The 16,580-nt window shown below is 42.0% G+C and overlaps 1 protein-coding gene across 1 annotated transcript in view; it reads right to left on the minus strand.

Annotated features, from left to right (window-relative positions):
* Window positions 1-16,580, minus strand: part of si:dkey-237h12.3 (teneurin-3) — a 191,043-nt gene that overhangs the window by 127,682 nt on the left and 46,781 nt on the right. The window contains exons 4-5 of the mRNA XM_055224598.1: window positions 7,108-7,318; window positions 1,368-1,469 (exon numbers count right to left, since the gene is read on the minus strand). Of these exons, the coding sequence (XP_055080573.1) occupies window positions 1,368-1,469; window positions 7,108-7,318 (313 nt within the window). The remainder of the gene's footprint in view (window positions 1-1,367; window positions 1,470-7,107; window positions 7,319-16,580) is intronic.

The following is a 16,580-nucleotide window of genomic DNA, read 5'->3' on the forward strand; positions in this document are numbered from 1 at the left end:
AATGTCTACACTCTATAGGTACTCTTTATTTGAGGGAGCCCTATACTCCCCCCAGTGCCCTGAGGTCAGCTGACACTCTTGCTGGCTGTGCCCAAAGCCAGGCTCAAGACCAGAGTGCTTTCTGTGACTATAGAACAGCCTCCCTCTGCCTGTCAGATCCTCTCAGTCTTTTAAAACAGTTTAAGACTAGACTGACAACCCACCTCTTCTCCCTGGCATTAAACACTAGCTTGACAGGATATCTTGGTGTTTTATTGTGCCTTTCCTACGTATCGTGTTATCTGTTATCTGTATATTAGTTTTTTGTGAAGCACTTTAGTCAGCTGAAGTTGTTTTAAATGTGCTACATAAATATACAGTTCTGACTTATAGCTTTTTAATTGAAACTTTTCAGACAACATCTGTGAGGAGTTTTCACTAGGAAGGGAGTCAATTGAAGGAAAGTTGACAGGAAAATAAAGTAATGTTCATATGTCTTAGCAAAGAATTAGATTTTCTCGTGATTTATAATGTGACCATTTTATTAAATCAATCCAACAGATGTTAGAACACAGGGGTTTTCAATATTGTGTTTGGATTGAAGTGGTCCTGCTGAATGTATTATGCTGGCCTAAAGTTATTACAATGTTATATTATTGTGTATGACACGATTAATCCAATTTTAAACACAGCCATGATTTTGAGAAAGTCTTATTTTGTACACTGCATTGTGCAAAAGGCTAAATAGATCAAAGGCTGTGTTGTTTGTCCCACATGCAATGTGTCTATAGAACGCTTCACTGACTATTTTATTCTTTTTCCAGACCAAGGTTTACTTTGTTTTCATACCTGACAGTTTCAACTGCTCATTAGAGGTCTTCCTCAGAGTGGTCACATGATGTTGCTGTGACGTGTCTGGTCAGCTGATTTAAACAGGTGGAGGCAGGATGACATAACCATCTTTAGTCTGACTTTTTCAAGACAATATACCAGGTGTATGAGAGTAAAAAGGCCCCCTTGTCCGGGTTTAAAGTCCTGTTTGCTACTGAGAAGTCGAATGAGGTACGAAAACAAACTAAACCTTGGTCTGAAAAAAAACTCTATTAAAATAAATTTACAGAAGACCAGATGAACCTCATTGGTCATTCCTGATAGGAGCTAGTGAACTATTAACTTTAAATATATTTTTATGTTGCCGCTGCCTAACTTTGAATTTCCTTCAATCAAAAGAGTCTGACAATCTATCTTCATGGACAGACGTGTTGTGTCCCTATTTCTGATGGAACTCTGTCTGCAAACGAATACTGATACTGACTGAATAAGTGATTTTTATTTGATTTTAAAATTGATTAACCCCACATCCCTGCGACAGAAAAGTGTGGCTATACCTCTGGAACAGTACGGCCCTATGAATCCTGGGAAGCAGTGACACGAGCCGGCGACGCACTCTCCATTCCCGTAACAGTTGTGAGTGCACTCAGTGACAGATTCTGCGAAAAGACAAACAAAAAGAAAAGCAAGCTATTAATATCTCCCATCGTCACATTAGTCCCAACATACTACTCCTCCTGTTTTATAAGATTTGACAAGTGTACGCTTTAAAAATACTGTGCGGACTGGAGACAAGTTTCTTTTCCCTCCTGACAAGAATCGGGGCTTTCTGAGCACCCCTTATCTGCGCCGGCATACATTTACAACTATTTGTCCATGTCCCACTAAGGTCTAAGCCTGCGTAGCATCCCCAACGCTCTGCTAAGCCTCGCTAAGTAAAAAAACCACACAAGCATTTGAAACCAGACCAAATAATTCCATTTCCTTGACACATTCCGCTGCGATCCTGTCTCCTTAGCTTGTGAATGACTGCCCTCCAAAGCCACGCAACAGGCCAAGTGTTTACAGCAGCAATCCTCCCGGAGCTGAAGTTAATCTGACATATCCGAAGCAGGCATCGCAAAGTTTTGTTCAGCAGACCATCACTCATAAAGGGGGAAAACGCCCACACAGTAAAAATGTCATATCTGAAGTTGGTTAAATTTACTTGAAATCAGTATATGAGTCAAGATTTGAGAAGTTTTTACTAAGTTAGGTGATTAGGTGACTTGATTATACAATATAAAAATAGAAGAAGAGCTGAACGATTTAGGAAAATTTCTAATTATTTTTCTGACAAGCTTTGTGATTGTGATTAGATTTTTAATTTATGTTTCAATAATAGGATTCTGTTAAAAGTTCACACGTTCAGATGAATTGACATGGATATCGCGTATGTTTGGTGAGAAAATAATTGCTGAAATTATTATTACCTTGGCTGAAGTTCAAGTGTTAAATTAACTGTAAAATTAACCACAAACGTGTACGAATATCACTCTATACCTTTATGTGAAAGATTACACTCATACTGTAACGTTTTCCATATTTTTTAATATAGATAATATACTAGACATTCAAATTTGTCATATCTCTAAAACAACAAGCGTTTTTTCTGCACCCCTCTCTTAATGTTAATTTTATGATTATTGATGATTTGGTTTGTTTGAATCATGATTTTAATGTCTTTCTTATTCAGTAAAGCACTTTGAATTACTTTCAGTACGAATTGTGCTAAACATATTTCACCCACCTCTACCTACAATAAAAAACTTTCTTTAAAATTATCTTGAAATAAAAACAACACAGTATGCCAGTTGGTACATGTAATTTACCTATCTCATGGGAAAACAATTTGAGCTGCAATAATGAGTAAAAAAGGCTAGGTCAACAACTAATGAGCCAATATTCTAAATTCAAATAATTTTTCACTCGTAGCTACTTGATATTTCTCTTTTTTTCAACACAGTTTATTTTATTTTATTTTTTTATTCAAGTATCGCATGGCTTGTACTGAATGTTCATCGAGCTGAGGCAATTTTGACCTCCCACGTCAATAGCTTCATATTTGTAGGCCAGGATCAATGGTACCCCCCCAAAGGCAATAGGAAGGAAAAAACATTAAAGTGTGAGAAATTTCATAGACTTTTGACCAATGGAGAAGAGGAAAAGTGGGATCAATGTGTGGTATGGGCTGTGTTCAGACGCTCAGTGCAATAATCCAGTATATCTGCTGCCAGGCGCACACTTGGAGAAGCTGGAGTTTTCTAACAAACACTCAATACGTTTATTCCCACCACATCCTTGTTCCTCAATGCCTGAATGTTACGTTACAAACTGTTTATGAAATCAGCTCACTTTCAATTTTGTAAAGTCTCCGTAGAGTTGGTAGAAAAGTTTGATGTGATTCAGTTTTTACAATGTCATAGAAGTTTAGTTGTTTTTTTTTGTTTGTTTGTTTGTTTTTTCTGTCAAAGAGCATGTACTGCCTACCTATAGACACATCAATATTTTCCGTACATTTTTCTTACCTTATAGAGGGGGTATAATACAATGTCAACTTGTTGGAGCTTTCTACCATGTTATAACTGTATGTCCTCATTAAAAAACATGTCTGAAGTGGTCTTATATGTCATACATACATGTTTGCATAATCTAGCGCTCTCTCACGGGCACTCTTTGAATCAGAGCATCAAAAACTAAACTGAAACCATTTAAATATTAAACAGCAATGTTTTCTGGGAATATAGCATTTCCAAAACAATATGAGGTAACAGGGTGATCTAAATATGTATTGTGATAGCAGTTAATCCCCCACAGGAGTGAAATCTCTTTAAGTGAACTAACATGAAATACTAGGATGGGGAAGATACTTTTGTATCAATTTAGTCTCTAATTAGGTATTTTATATAGAATTATAATGGAAGAAAAGTCCATTTTGAATTATGTTCCTAATTATAATTAGCTAGCACAGTAGCCAGCTAGTTCCAATCAGTGGGACAGTCAGCTTGACCATTTCCAGCATAATGTAATGTCTATGAGGTTTTTTTCCGAGTGGTGCTAAAATCAATAAATCCTGACAGATCAGGCAGTGGACAGGGAGCTGTGGGTGGATGTCACTGACAACAAGTTAAACACTTTACAAATGCGAGCAAAACTTCACCAAAGGACACTTCTGCTTTTACAAAGGTACAGCTCTGTGTCAATGCTAATGCCAACTTCTATTAAAACGTTAACAACAACAACACAATTGAATTTGTTGTGAGGATGACCCAATTATTTTTAGTAGAGTGTAGTAGTGTAGATTACTTCAGCCTGTAGCATTATTTAATTACTTATTAGGCTCCAAAATTAGCATTAGCATTAGCTTTAGAATTGACATACAAAGATATAGAGTCCTTTTCCTGGCATGAAGTGTTGAACACACTGTCACTGACATCCAGCTGCAGCTTTTCGTCCCCTGCCTGATCTGTCAGGACTGAGAGATTTTAGCGCAATTTGGCAAAAGCCCCAGACATTACATTATGCCGGAAATGATCGCACTGACTGTCCCTCTGATTGCAACTGGTGGGTTACCGTTGAGCACAGAGCCAATTAAAAATCTGAAATATCAGTGTTTATATAATCTTCATCATTTAATTTGAGACAACATATATTTGAGATGCCTTAAAATTTCACCCTTCTAAAACAAATGTCATTTGGCAATATGTATGTATTGAAAAGATCGAGTTTCAGTTGAGGCAGCACATTTTGACACGTTCTGATGGATTACCTTGTCCACATGTTTGGAGAGGCCTACTCTTCATTAAGGGTTGACTTTTTTTTAAGAGGACTGCATGAAGGCAACACAGTTTATGCTTTTCAGAGGTCATTATTGTTACAGCCCTGTGCCTCCAGCTCTTCCTACATGCCTCGGTGTTGTCCCTACTGTCTCACCATGGACCTCTCCAGGTGGCGCTCCTCTAGCTGGCTGGTGATTGACTGGAGGGCCCTGTGTCTGATTGGAGCAACAACCAAGAGCCTGGCCAATCACGACCTTCCACCTATAGCAGCACCCCTTTAAAAGGACCCACCCTCTGCCACTCCTGGCTGCTTGATTATGGCAGGAACAGCATGCCACTTTTGTGATTCTTTAAAATTGGACTTTGAAATTGTGACTTAATTCTGAGACCTGTTTATTTTGTGTAATTGTAACTTTGGGTATTTTGTTTTGTTAGCTGTGTTTAAATTACACATTGAGTCTCTGTTTAGAGCCTCTTTTTGTTAGTTTTTACCTTAACATTCCTTTTAAATAAATTATAACTTAAGTTTACAATTTTCCATCTTGTTACTTCCCCTTTTCCCTAGCCGAGCTGGGTCATAACAATTATATCACTGTCTGTGTAATCCCTCAGTTGGCCAGGTAGGGTTCATAGTCCATTTGCTATAGACATTACATAACCTAACTAGTTGCAGTCATTATGATTTGCTAATTGGGAATATTCAAACTGCAATTTTCGTGTGATTGCAATTAATCTTGCAGTGCTAGTCTCTAAAGTACTTAAAGCCATCAGTATAATTAGCCAACTTCAGTGATTTTGACCTCTAAAGCCATTAGCGTGTTTAGTATTCAACAATGCTAGTCTATACACTGCCTCGTACATAGTTCTTTCTCTTTCTAATTCTCAATTATCAAACAGCACTAGCCTGTCCTTCCAGCCTGGATATTGCATGGAGATTCCTGTTTGGCCTTAACTGTCAGCCGGTCCATCACTAGAGCAAACAAGCCGGTGTTCAGGGCCAGATCTTGATGCAGTCCCACCTGCACCTTGGACTGCTCTGTCAACAAACTTACTCCATTCTCCCAGACAACACCTTAGATCCTCCCTGCTCCTTTACTTATACTAAATCCACAGAGACACAATGTATACAGCAGCACAGCAGACACAATTTTGACTATTTATTTGTTGAGTTATGCAGTTACTTTGACTAGACTTTTGGGCTTGTTTCATTAATAATAATTTGTCAGTGAAGTGAGATAACCTGATTTTCATGTTATAGAGTTAAATCTGTTTTTTATGTACCTCATATGTTGTATATCAGAGCAATATGTGCAGTCTGCATCTAATTATAAAGCCTTTTTTATACATTGCATTCCCGGAAGTGGTGCTCTTGTGCTAGCACTGTTAGCGAGTTGGCTGTTTTTAGCAATGTGGGGCAACAAAATTTAGGGTGACCAGACATTCCTATTTACCCAGGACAGTCCCAGTTTTGAACCCTGTGTTCCCTGTGCCAGAAGATTTACCCAAAACCATTGTCCCAGTTTTATACAAGACATGTCCCAGGTGTCCCCATTTTTGACCAATTTGGTATTTAATTTAATAATTTGAACAGTAAAGGAGCCAATATATTATCATTTGTTTAGCCAAAATACAGAAAACGGTATTTTTCAAAGTGAGCATAAGGCAACAGACCCCCAGATTATTACTGACCCACAAGTGAGTCACAAATGAAGATTATAATTTTGAAAATCTGGTCACCCTAACACAACTACCTCTGAAAGTTGTCAAAAGTAGTTATAAACTCACTGCAGTAAAAAAGGGATACTAGAAAAGTGTAAATAGTTAGGAATGCTTTTTTAAACTGTAACAATGTGTCAAAGAATCTTTAATATGTAAACTTAAATAAAAAGTGTTACCCTACAGAAAGATATTTTTTTGAAAACAAAACAAAACAAGCAGTCAGAAACAGTCCACATAACTTTCTCCATTTAAAAATAAATCAGAATGATCCAAGATATTCAAATCAAAACAAATATTCTGAATTCAAGTACTTTTAACCCATATATTATACATGTTCAATTTTGCAGTGTGCCATTCTATCAGCATCCTCAAGGCAGCTATTTTACATTTTCGTGGTATGAAACTTTACAGCTGTACACTATTGCTTGTGCCTTTAGCATAGCTTCCTCTGCCATTTCCCACAGTTTAAATACATTTCCCTTAAGCATCTATTGTTCTCTCATACCCCAGGATCTTGTATAAAAACTTGGTTGTCACTCTGCAATTACATATTTGCCTTCCTGTCTCATTTTTTATTGCCAAACTTAATTAAATACAAGAAAATATGCATGGATAAAAACTTACAAGAGCTTTACAAATCGCTGACTTAAAACTTTATTAATTTCTGTCTGAGTAATCCAAAATAACACCACAGCCTCCAGTGTTTGAGGTCAGATAAAGTTTAAACAGTTCTTGACAGTTAATTTAAGCTCCGTCTTACCCTGGATGATGGTGTTGTAGGACACAGCCTCTGCGCTCTTGCCGTCATTATAAAAGGCCAGATGCCACACCCCTGAGTCCATATACTGAATGAAGCCTGCCTGGTGCACGCTGACTGGGTGCTCCAGTCGTGCTCTTGTATCCGGCTCGCTGGCAGAACGATGTTCTTTAGCGATGAGTCGGCTGCCGTCCAGGAGTTCCACAAAGTCATACTGGAAAACACAGGACATGAGAGGAGTCTGAGTAACTCTAATAATATCTAATTTATCAAATGTTTCAATGGTAACATGGTCACATTTTTATAAACCGCTTTACATCAAGGATCCACTCACCCATTCTCGCACACATTCATACACCAGTGTATAGAGACAGTGGTTGCAAGGTGGTTAAGTGTCTTGTCCAAGGCACATGATAATATTCATTTGTGTGAGCTGGAATTGCACCACCAACCTTCAGTGGATCTGATTGTTACCAATGATGTTTATATCGAGAGCAGGATTTGAACGGCCAACCTTCGAATCAGTGGACAGACACTCTAACTGAGCGACTGTCACTCTCTATCTAATGTATGTTTTCATTAGCTCTGGATTTCTGAAGACAATATTCAGTTTTGATATTCAGCGTGTTTGTTGTACATAATGACATATTGTAACAACTCACCTATTGCTCTGTATTTGTAATTGCAGTTTAGAATGTCTGATTTATTGATTTGGATTATTTAATTTTTTACCTTAAATGTAGCTACTTTTTAGAGTTTCACATCTACCATAGACATATTTTTACAGTACAGTATTTAACTTTTAGGAGGTGGCACATCACCTTCATGATTCTCATTTGAGTTACACACCATACATTCTCTGTGGAGATGGAGATATGTTTACTATGGGGACAAACCAAATACAAAAAATATATATGCTTTTATTTTAGTCTATTTTTTTGGCAAAGAAGTTATATACTGTGGCTTTAACTTGCATTGTCCCTGAAATAAATAAATACAAATTGTAATCTGCTAATATCATTTTGCATAACCTTCAGAGCACCACTAAATTTGGGGTTGGCTGAGTCTGAAGCCCTGTAAAATGCAACCAGCAAAAATGTGACTGAAATGTGCAATGTGGACACCAAGACAGAATATGTTGATCAATTTTGAAGCATCAGCCCAATATATGATGGGTGTCAATGTATGGTTTGTTTTTATAAACTATATTGTGCATATAGATAGTGTGCTAGTAAAATAATCTAAAGCATGAATAGGCCATACAAGTCCCTATTCTTCTCTGTATTGAACAATTTACATGCTACTCCAAAACTCATTTCAGAGGTAATGAGAGCAGAACTCCTGAGAAGTCTTAATGCAAGCCTCTGCCGGAGCAGGTTTGTGTTCACAGTAAATATTGCACTATGATAAATGTTGATTTTTCACTGTCAGTTATTTGAGTTCTAGACGCTGTTTGGAGAGCTGTTTGTATGCTGATGAAGCCGATATGGCTCTGGGGCAATTTCTCTAAAATGTTTCAAAAAATAGATAATGTTAACTGTGATGGCAGACGCACTTGGGCGGCGTGCGCTGTGTAATCTTGTAAATTAACTTGGATAACACTGTGTAAACGCACATATCTAAATGTTTGGATACCTGCATGAAATTTCAATACAACTCCAAAGTATAGGAAATAAAAACCAAATGAAGTATGAAGAAGTATTAAGGGAGTGTGATGTCATCCATAGTGTTTGGCTCAGCTCAAATGAAGCTCATTGAAGCTAGCAGTTATATGGGCGAATTTGGAGCCAACTTAAACATTTGGAATTTCGAGCCCAAGCATGAAAGGGGCCAATTTGGAGCAAGGTAAGACCCCTTCCTGCCCACACCACTGGTCTACAAAGCTTAGCAACACTGTCAATCAAACCTGTTGCTAACGGTAGTGGGAGCAACCTCGGAGAAAGACCACCTGATTTGTTTGATTTTAATGTTCCTGTCTTGAGTCATGGACAAAATAGCAAAATAAAAACACCAGGATCATGTAGAGCAGGTTAATACAAACATTTTATGACCAAAATAACGAGGTTCACTGAAACAATTACAGAGAGAGGGGTGACAATTTTTCAGTGTAAAGATTTGGACCAGATTTGGAAGCGCACCCATGATCACTTCCTATTTGGAACGTGGCGGCTAGCAGGTTAGCAATGTCCATTTATATACACAGTCTATGGTAACAACTAACAACAATGACATCTGACTTAACATGAACAAGTGTGTATCAATATATGTTGCTGGGGAAGTATGTGGGTAGGAAAGCATAGGAAGGTAATAAGTATGCAAAGGTTTATTTAAAATCAGATTTTGGGATGTGCCAGACAAGAGTAATGACATTCACAGACTTTGTTATCAGTCTTTGTTACATTTGTCAAATGTAGGTCTTTCCTAAATGCAGAAACCAGATTTTAAAGGAAAGAGATAGAGATGTCTCATTTGAGTGTCTAAAGCCCACATCCACACACTGACAAACACTAACGATATGTGATGATGATGATTATTATTATTTTCATTTATTTATTCATACAACGTTTTTCAGGTTATGAGTGTTGAGTTATGTGGTTGCTACTCCTCTGCTGTGCTTGGTGTGAAAGGTCCCCATGGTGACCAGATATGTTCTTCTCTGTGCAGAACATTTGTGTAAATTCAGCCTGGGATCATGTTTGGTGAGTGTAACACAGTGACATATGATCGGTTACATGCATATATTTTGCCTACATTTTAGGTTGTGGCCATAAACCTTAGTGTACTAAGGGAGTATGACTTCATCCATAGCGTTCGGCTCCAGTCAAAATTAAACTCATCGAGGCTAGCAGTTATCGTAACGAATTTGGAGCCAAGTTACATATTAGGAATTCCAACCACGAGTATCATAGCAACCAAAGAGCCAATCCAGAGCAAGGCTATTGCCCACCCGCACTGCAGGTTTAGCAGAGAGCTGGCGCTTAGCAATGCTGTCGATCAAACCTGTTGCTAATGCTGGCACGAGCAACCTTGGGGGAAGAAGGCACCTTATTTGTCTGTTATTAATGTTCATATCTTGATTTATGGACAAACTAGCGAAATAAAAATACCAAAATCATCATCATCATCATCATCATCATCTTTATTTGTTTCAGACATTTCTGTCTTAAGTCCACAAAAGCAAATCAAAGTACACAAAGTCTGAAAAAGGAATAGGCAGAAGCCTAAGCTTATGACGCCTACACCTTTTGTAAACATAAAGAGCTGCTATATTCAACAGTATATACAATATGAACAAAAACAAAAAAAAGAACAAGTAAGCAATTCAGCATTCAACATATGAGTTTATGATTTTCTTTATGTACAAACTTTTAAACCTCTCCCCGAACCGCCACCTTAACGTGGTGGAGGGGTTTGAGCACCCGAATGATCCTGGGAGCTATGTTTTCGGGGGCTTCATGCCCCTGGTAGGGTCACCCATGGCAAACAGGTCCTGGGAGACGGGTCTGACTAAGAGCGGTTCAAAAGCCCATCATGAAGAGAAATCCAACAAGGCCAGTTACGTCGCCCGGACTGGCGTTACCGGGGCCCCACCCTGGAGCCAGGCCTGGGGTGGGTGCTCGGCAGCGAGCGTCTGGTGGCCGGGCCTTTCCCCACGGGGCCTGGTCGGGCCCAGCCCAAAGGAACGACGTGGGGCCGTCCTCCCGTGGACCCACCACCTGCGGGAGGAGCCATGCGGGGCGGGTGCAGAGAGATCCGGGCGGCAGTCGAAGGCAGGGACCTCGACGACCGGATCTCCGGACATGGAGACTAGCTCTGGGGACGTGGAATGTCACCTCACTGGGGGGGAAGGAGCCTGAGCTTGTGCGGGAGGTTGAGCGTTACCGGCTAGATATAGTCGGCCTCACCTCCACGCACAGCTTGGGCTCTGGAACCCAACTTCTTGAGAGGGGTTGGACTCTCCATTTCTCTGGCGTTGCCCGCGGGGAGAGGCGGCGAGCTGGTGTGGGCTTGCTCATTGCCCCACAGCTCAGCCGCTGCGTGTTGGGGTTCACTCCGGTGAACGAGAGGGTCGCGTCCCTGCGCCTTTGGGTAGGGGACAGGTCTCTCACTGTTGTGTCAGCCTACGGACCAAACAGCAGTGCAGAGTACCCAGCCTTCTTGGAGTCCCTGGGAGGGGTACTAGACAGTGCACCAACCGGGGACTCCGTTGTTCTCCTGGGGGACTTCAACGCCCATGTGGGTAACGACAGTGACACTTGGAGGGGCGTGATTGGGAGGAACGGCCTCCCCGATCTGAACCCGAGCGGTGTTTTGTTATTGGACTTCTGTGCTAGTCACAGTTTGTCCATAACAAACACCATGTTCGAGCACAAGGGTGTCCATCGGTGCACATGGCACCAGGACACTCTGGGTCGGAGGTCGATGATCGACTTTGTTGTCGTGTCATCTGACCTCCGACCGCGTGTCTTGGACACTCGGGTGAAGAGAGGGGCTGAGCTGTCAACTGATCACCACCTGGTGGTGAGTTGGATCCGCTGGCGGAGGAGGAAGCCGGACAGACCTGGCAGGCCCAAGCGCATTGTGAGGGTCTGCTGGGAACGTCTGGCGGAGCCCTCTGTCAGGGGGGTCTTCAACTACCACCTCCGGGAGAGCTTCTCCCTGATCCCGGGGGAGGTTGGAGACATGGACTCCGAGTGGGCCATGTTCTCCACCTCTATTGTCGATGCGGCTGCTCGTAGCTGTGGTCGTAAGGTCTGTGGTGCTTGTCGCGGCGGCAATCCCCGAACCCGGTGGTGGACACCGGAAGTAAGGGATGCCGTCAAGCTGAAGAAGGAGTCCTATCGAGCCTTGTTGGCTCGTGGGACTCCTGAGGCAGCTGATGAGTACCGGCGGGCCAAGCTTGCCGCGGCTCGGGCAGTCACTGAGGCAAAAACTCGGGGTTGGGAGGAGTTCGGGGAGGCCATGGAGGAGGACTATCGGACGGCCTCAAAGAGATTCTGGCAAACCGTCTGACGCCTCAGGAGGGGGAAGCAGTGCTTCACTAACACTATTTACAGTGCGGGTGGAGAGCTGCTGACCTCGACTGGGGATGTTGTCGGGCGGTGGAAGGAATACTTTGAGGATCTCCTCAATCCCACTGTCACGTCTTCCGAGGAGGAAGCAGAAACTGGGGACCCGGAGGCGGACTCGTCCATCACCCTGGCTGAAGTCACTGAGGTGGTTGGCAGGCTCCTTGGTGGCAAGGCTCCGGGGGTGGACGAGATCCGTCCTGAGTACCTCAAGTCTCTGGATGTTGTGGGGCTGTCTTGGCTGACACGTCTCTGCAACATCGCGTGGCGGTCGGGGACAGTACCTGTGGAATGGCAGACTGGGGTGGTGGTCCCTCTGTATAAGAAGGGGGACCGGAGGGTGTGTTCCAATTACAGGGGAATCACACTCCTCAGCCTTCCCGATAAGGTCTATTCCAGGGTACCGGAGAGGAGAATCCGACCGATAGTCGAACCTCGGATTCAGGAGGAGCAGTGTGGTTTTCATCCTGGTCGTGGAACACTGGACCAGCTCTATACTCTCCATCGGGTCCTCGAGGGCTCATGGGAGTATGCCCAACCAGTCCACATGTGTTTTGTGGATCTGGAGAAGGCATTCGACCGTGTCCCTCGTGGTGTCCTTTGGGGGGTGCTCTGGGAGTATGGGGTCCGGGGCTCTTTGCTAAGGGCTGTCCGGTCCCTGTATGACCGGAGCAGGAGCTGTGTTCGCATTGCCGGCAGTAAGTCAGACCTGTTCCCAGTGCATGTTGGACTCCGCCAGGGCTGCCCTTTGTCACCGGTTCTGTTCATTATATTTATGGACAGAATTTCTAGGCGCAGCCAGGGGCCGGAGGGGGCCTGGTTTGGGAACCACAGGATTTCATCTCTGCTGTTTGCGGATGATGTTGTCCTGATCGCTTCTTCGAGCCAGGACCTGCAGCAGGCACTGGGGCGGTTTGCAGCTGAGTGTGAAGCAGCTGGGATGAGAATCAGCTCCTCCAAATCCGAGGCCATGGTTCTCGACCGGAAAAAGGTGGTTTGCTCTCTCCGGGTGGGTGGTGAGTCTCTGCCCCAAGTGGAGGAGTTCAAGTATCTCAGGGTCTTGTTCACGAGTGAGGGAAGGATGGAGTGGGAGATTGACAGGCGGATCGGTGCAGCGTCTGCAGTGATGCGGTCGCTGTATCGGTCCGTTCTATCGGTCCGTCTGGGTAATGACCGAAAGGACAAGATCGCGGATACAAGCGGCTGAAATGGGCTTCCTCCGCAGAGTGGCCGGGCGCACCCTTAGGGATAGGGTGAGGAGCTCGGTCACACGAGAGGAGCTCGGAGTAGAGCCGCTGCTCCTACACGTTGAGAGGAACCAGCTGAGGTGGCTCGGGCATCTGCTCAGGATGCCTCCTGGACGCCTCCCTAGGGAGGTGTTCTGGGCATGTCCCACCGGGAGGAGGCCCCGGGGAAGACCCAGGACACCCTGGAAGGACTATGTCTCTCGGCTGGCCTGGGAACGCCTTGGGGTCCCACCGGAGGAGCTGGAGGACGTGTCCGGGGTGAGGGAAGTCTGGGAGTCCCTGCTTAGACTGCTGCCCCCGCGACCCGGCCCCGGATAAGCGGAAGAAAATGGATGGATGGATGGATGGATGGACAAACTTTTAAAACGGCTCAAGGTTCTGCAGTCTTTAACATTGTCATCTAACCTGTTCCAAACATTTACTCCAACAGTTGAAATGCAGTGCTGTTTTACATTTGTTCTGACACTTGGTTTTTTATAAAAATCATGTCCTCTAAGATTATAAGCACAATCTCGATTTTTAAACAGATCTTGGATATGAAATGGTAACTGTTTATTCTTAATTTTATACATAAATTGTGCAGTTCTATAATCTACCAGGTCCTTGAATTTCATTGTGTTTTTTTGGATAAAGAGTTCATTTGTATGAGCCCTATAGGGGGCTTTGTTCACAATTCGCATTGCCCGTTTTTGGACAACTGCAATAGGAATGATGTTTGTTTGGTATGTATTTCCCCACACCTCCACACAGTAGATCATGTAGAGCGGGCCGATACAAACATTTTAAGACTAAAATTACGAGCTTGACAGCAGCAGTTAGCTAGCAGTTTAGCTATGTTCATTTATGTATACAGCCTATGGTTGTGGCAATTATAACTACAATCATATCATATTAGCCATTTGATTATTAGTTGTGAGGCAAAAAAATTTTGAAAAAAAATTATTGGTGAGTTCAATTGAGGCATATACCGTATCGTTTTGATTAATGTATTTCTCAATCTGAAAATCATTTAGGAATATACAGCTGAATTTTTTGAGACAGAATGTATATTTAAATTCAAGTGTCATCTCTAAAGCTATTAAACTCAATATTTTCACTGAGCCTAATGCTAAACCAATGGATATTTTTTTTCGGATACAACATTTTGCAATCATTCAAAAGTATTTGACACTATACTGTGATAAATGTACTTACAAGTAGCCACCGAGCACGCCTGTTCTTCTTTTTTTAATACATTTTCTGGTGAGGTTTTTCTATGAACATTTGACACAGCTGCCAATAAATTGAGTTTTTGACATTCAATTTAACCAACAACGTTAAGTTTTTCACATTCGCTACCAAGCTCTATATCTACAACCCATTTTTAACAACTGCGTACAGAGTACTTTGAAAGGCGTTATCACTTCTTCTAACTAACCAAGAGTCATTGAGAGCATAAAGATGATAAACCGTGACTATAGTGAGTGTGTATGAGTGCATCTGATCCACACCTGAGCCTGTGTATGAGGCTGTGTGAGCCCGTCTGTGCCTGGAGCAGAGGGCCTATAACACCCCCTCCTCACACACACACACACACACACACACACACACCCCACACGAGGCCTCAGACAGACACAAGAGCAGATGTACTGATCCCCACTGCATCGTTGCGTAGAGTGGATGCACTCACGGGCAGCCACACGTTCTCTTAACTGTGATCTAAATGTGTTAGCACAAGATTCAGTTTTACCACACGCACAACAATTACAAGCTCAGGATTAAAGAACGTTCATGTGCGGTGGAAATCGGTGCTATTTGGACAAAAAAGATACAGTTTCTAAGTCTCAAAATGACTGTCACACAGTATGCAAGTTGTAGCCACGCCTCAATTAGCCACAGCAAAAACAAAACAAAGAAGTATCAAGCCAAATGTCTGTGTAATCCCTCAGTTGTCCAGGTATGATCCATGTAAAGGAAATATTCAAATCTGTCAACTGGACAAAAAGTTATAGAAGTGAAGACGTTTCACTGCTCATCCAAGCCGCTTTTTCAGTTCTGGTCAGACTCCTTGTCCAATCCAAATTAAATAATATGCGTTGTCATTTAGCCTCAATTGGATGTGTGGTAAATATAGCATAATATATAAATAAAAATGAATCATAACATAAATGTACTAAAACTCTTGAGTTAGATCATGAATATGGTTAATTTTGAAGCCCTAATTTTGATGACTAAACTATTTTGTCAGTTTTTGTCAACATAATATTATTGTATCAAAACTTTGCAGTAGCCAAAGACAAAGAATAATAATTACTAACTAAATTTACAGATATCAAGTAAATATAACAAAAATGTACAATAGAAGCAAGTGTGGCAAGTTCCATGGTCCTGACGATTAACTCAACATGTGTGGTTACACTCTAGATTTGTAAGTACACTGAATTTACTAAACTTAAATTTAAAGAGGTAAACTTTGAATTTAACATCTATGTAAGCAGACATCATTTAGAGAGGTATATCATTAAAATCAGAGAATTAAGAATTTGTGTCAGAGCTCCTTCACTGAATTACATACAGAGCACTTATGGTGTTGTTAACTGTAAGCTTTGGTGCAATGGAACTGATTTCAGACGCAGATGCTTAATCTTTGTGCTTACTTTCATGTCCTAATTAGGTCCTTCACTGAATAAGACCTCCTGGCTCCTCATCGGTTCATCTACAGTACGCCATGTAGCCATCCCACAAGCTGAAACTGAGTGCCACCCTGGAGCTTTGGTATCACACAAAAACACCGTACTCACACACACAAAGTCCAATCGTGCAGACATATCCACTGTGATAGTGCACATCGGCTCCAACGACATTAAACTACAACAGTTCGAGGTGTTGGAAAGCGACTTCAAATCGCTTATAGACACAAAGCTAAAGTCAGGAAAATAATAAGTAATCTCTGGTCGAAATACACCTTTCGGCAACATGAAGTTTAGTTGGATCCGTCTGGCTGAAGAGTTATTGCAGAGCTCTAGAACTTCCTTTTGTGGATATTTTTTGTGGATTCTGAAAGAGGAATAATCTATCTATCCCACAATGGCATTCATTTAAATAGGGCAGTTTTCACGTAGAATATCTCATAAACATGAAAGAAATAATTAGAGGTTATGTAACTTGGTTGAGTAAATAT

The sequence above is a fragment of the Periophthalmus magnuspinnatus genome, chromosome 10 (genome assembly GCF_009829125.3).
Source record: "Periophthalmus magnuspinnatus isolate fPerMag1 chromosome 10, fPerMag1.2.pri, whole genome shotgun sequence".
Classification (NCBI taxonomy): Eukaryota; Metazoa; Chordata; class Actinopteri; order Gobiiformes; family Gobiidae; genus Periophthalmus; species Periophthalmus magnuspinnatus.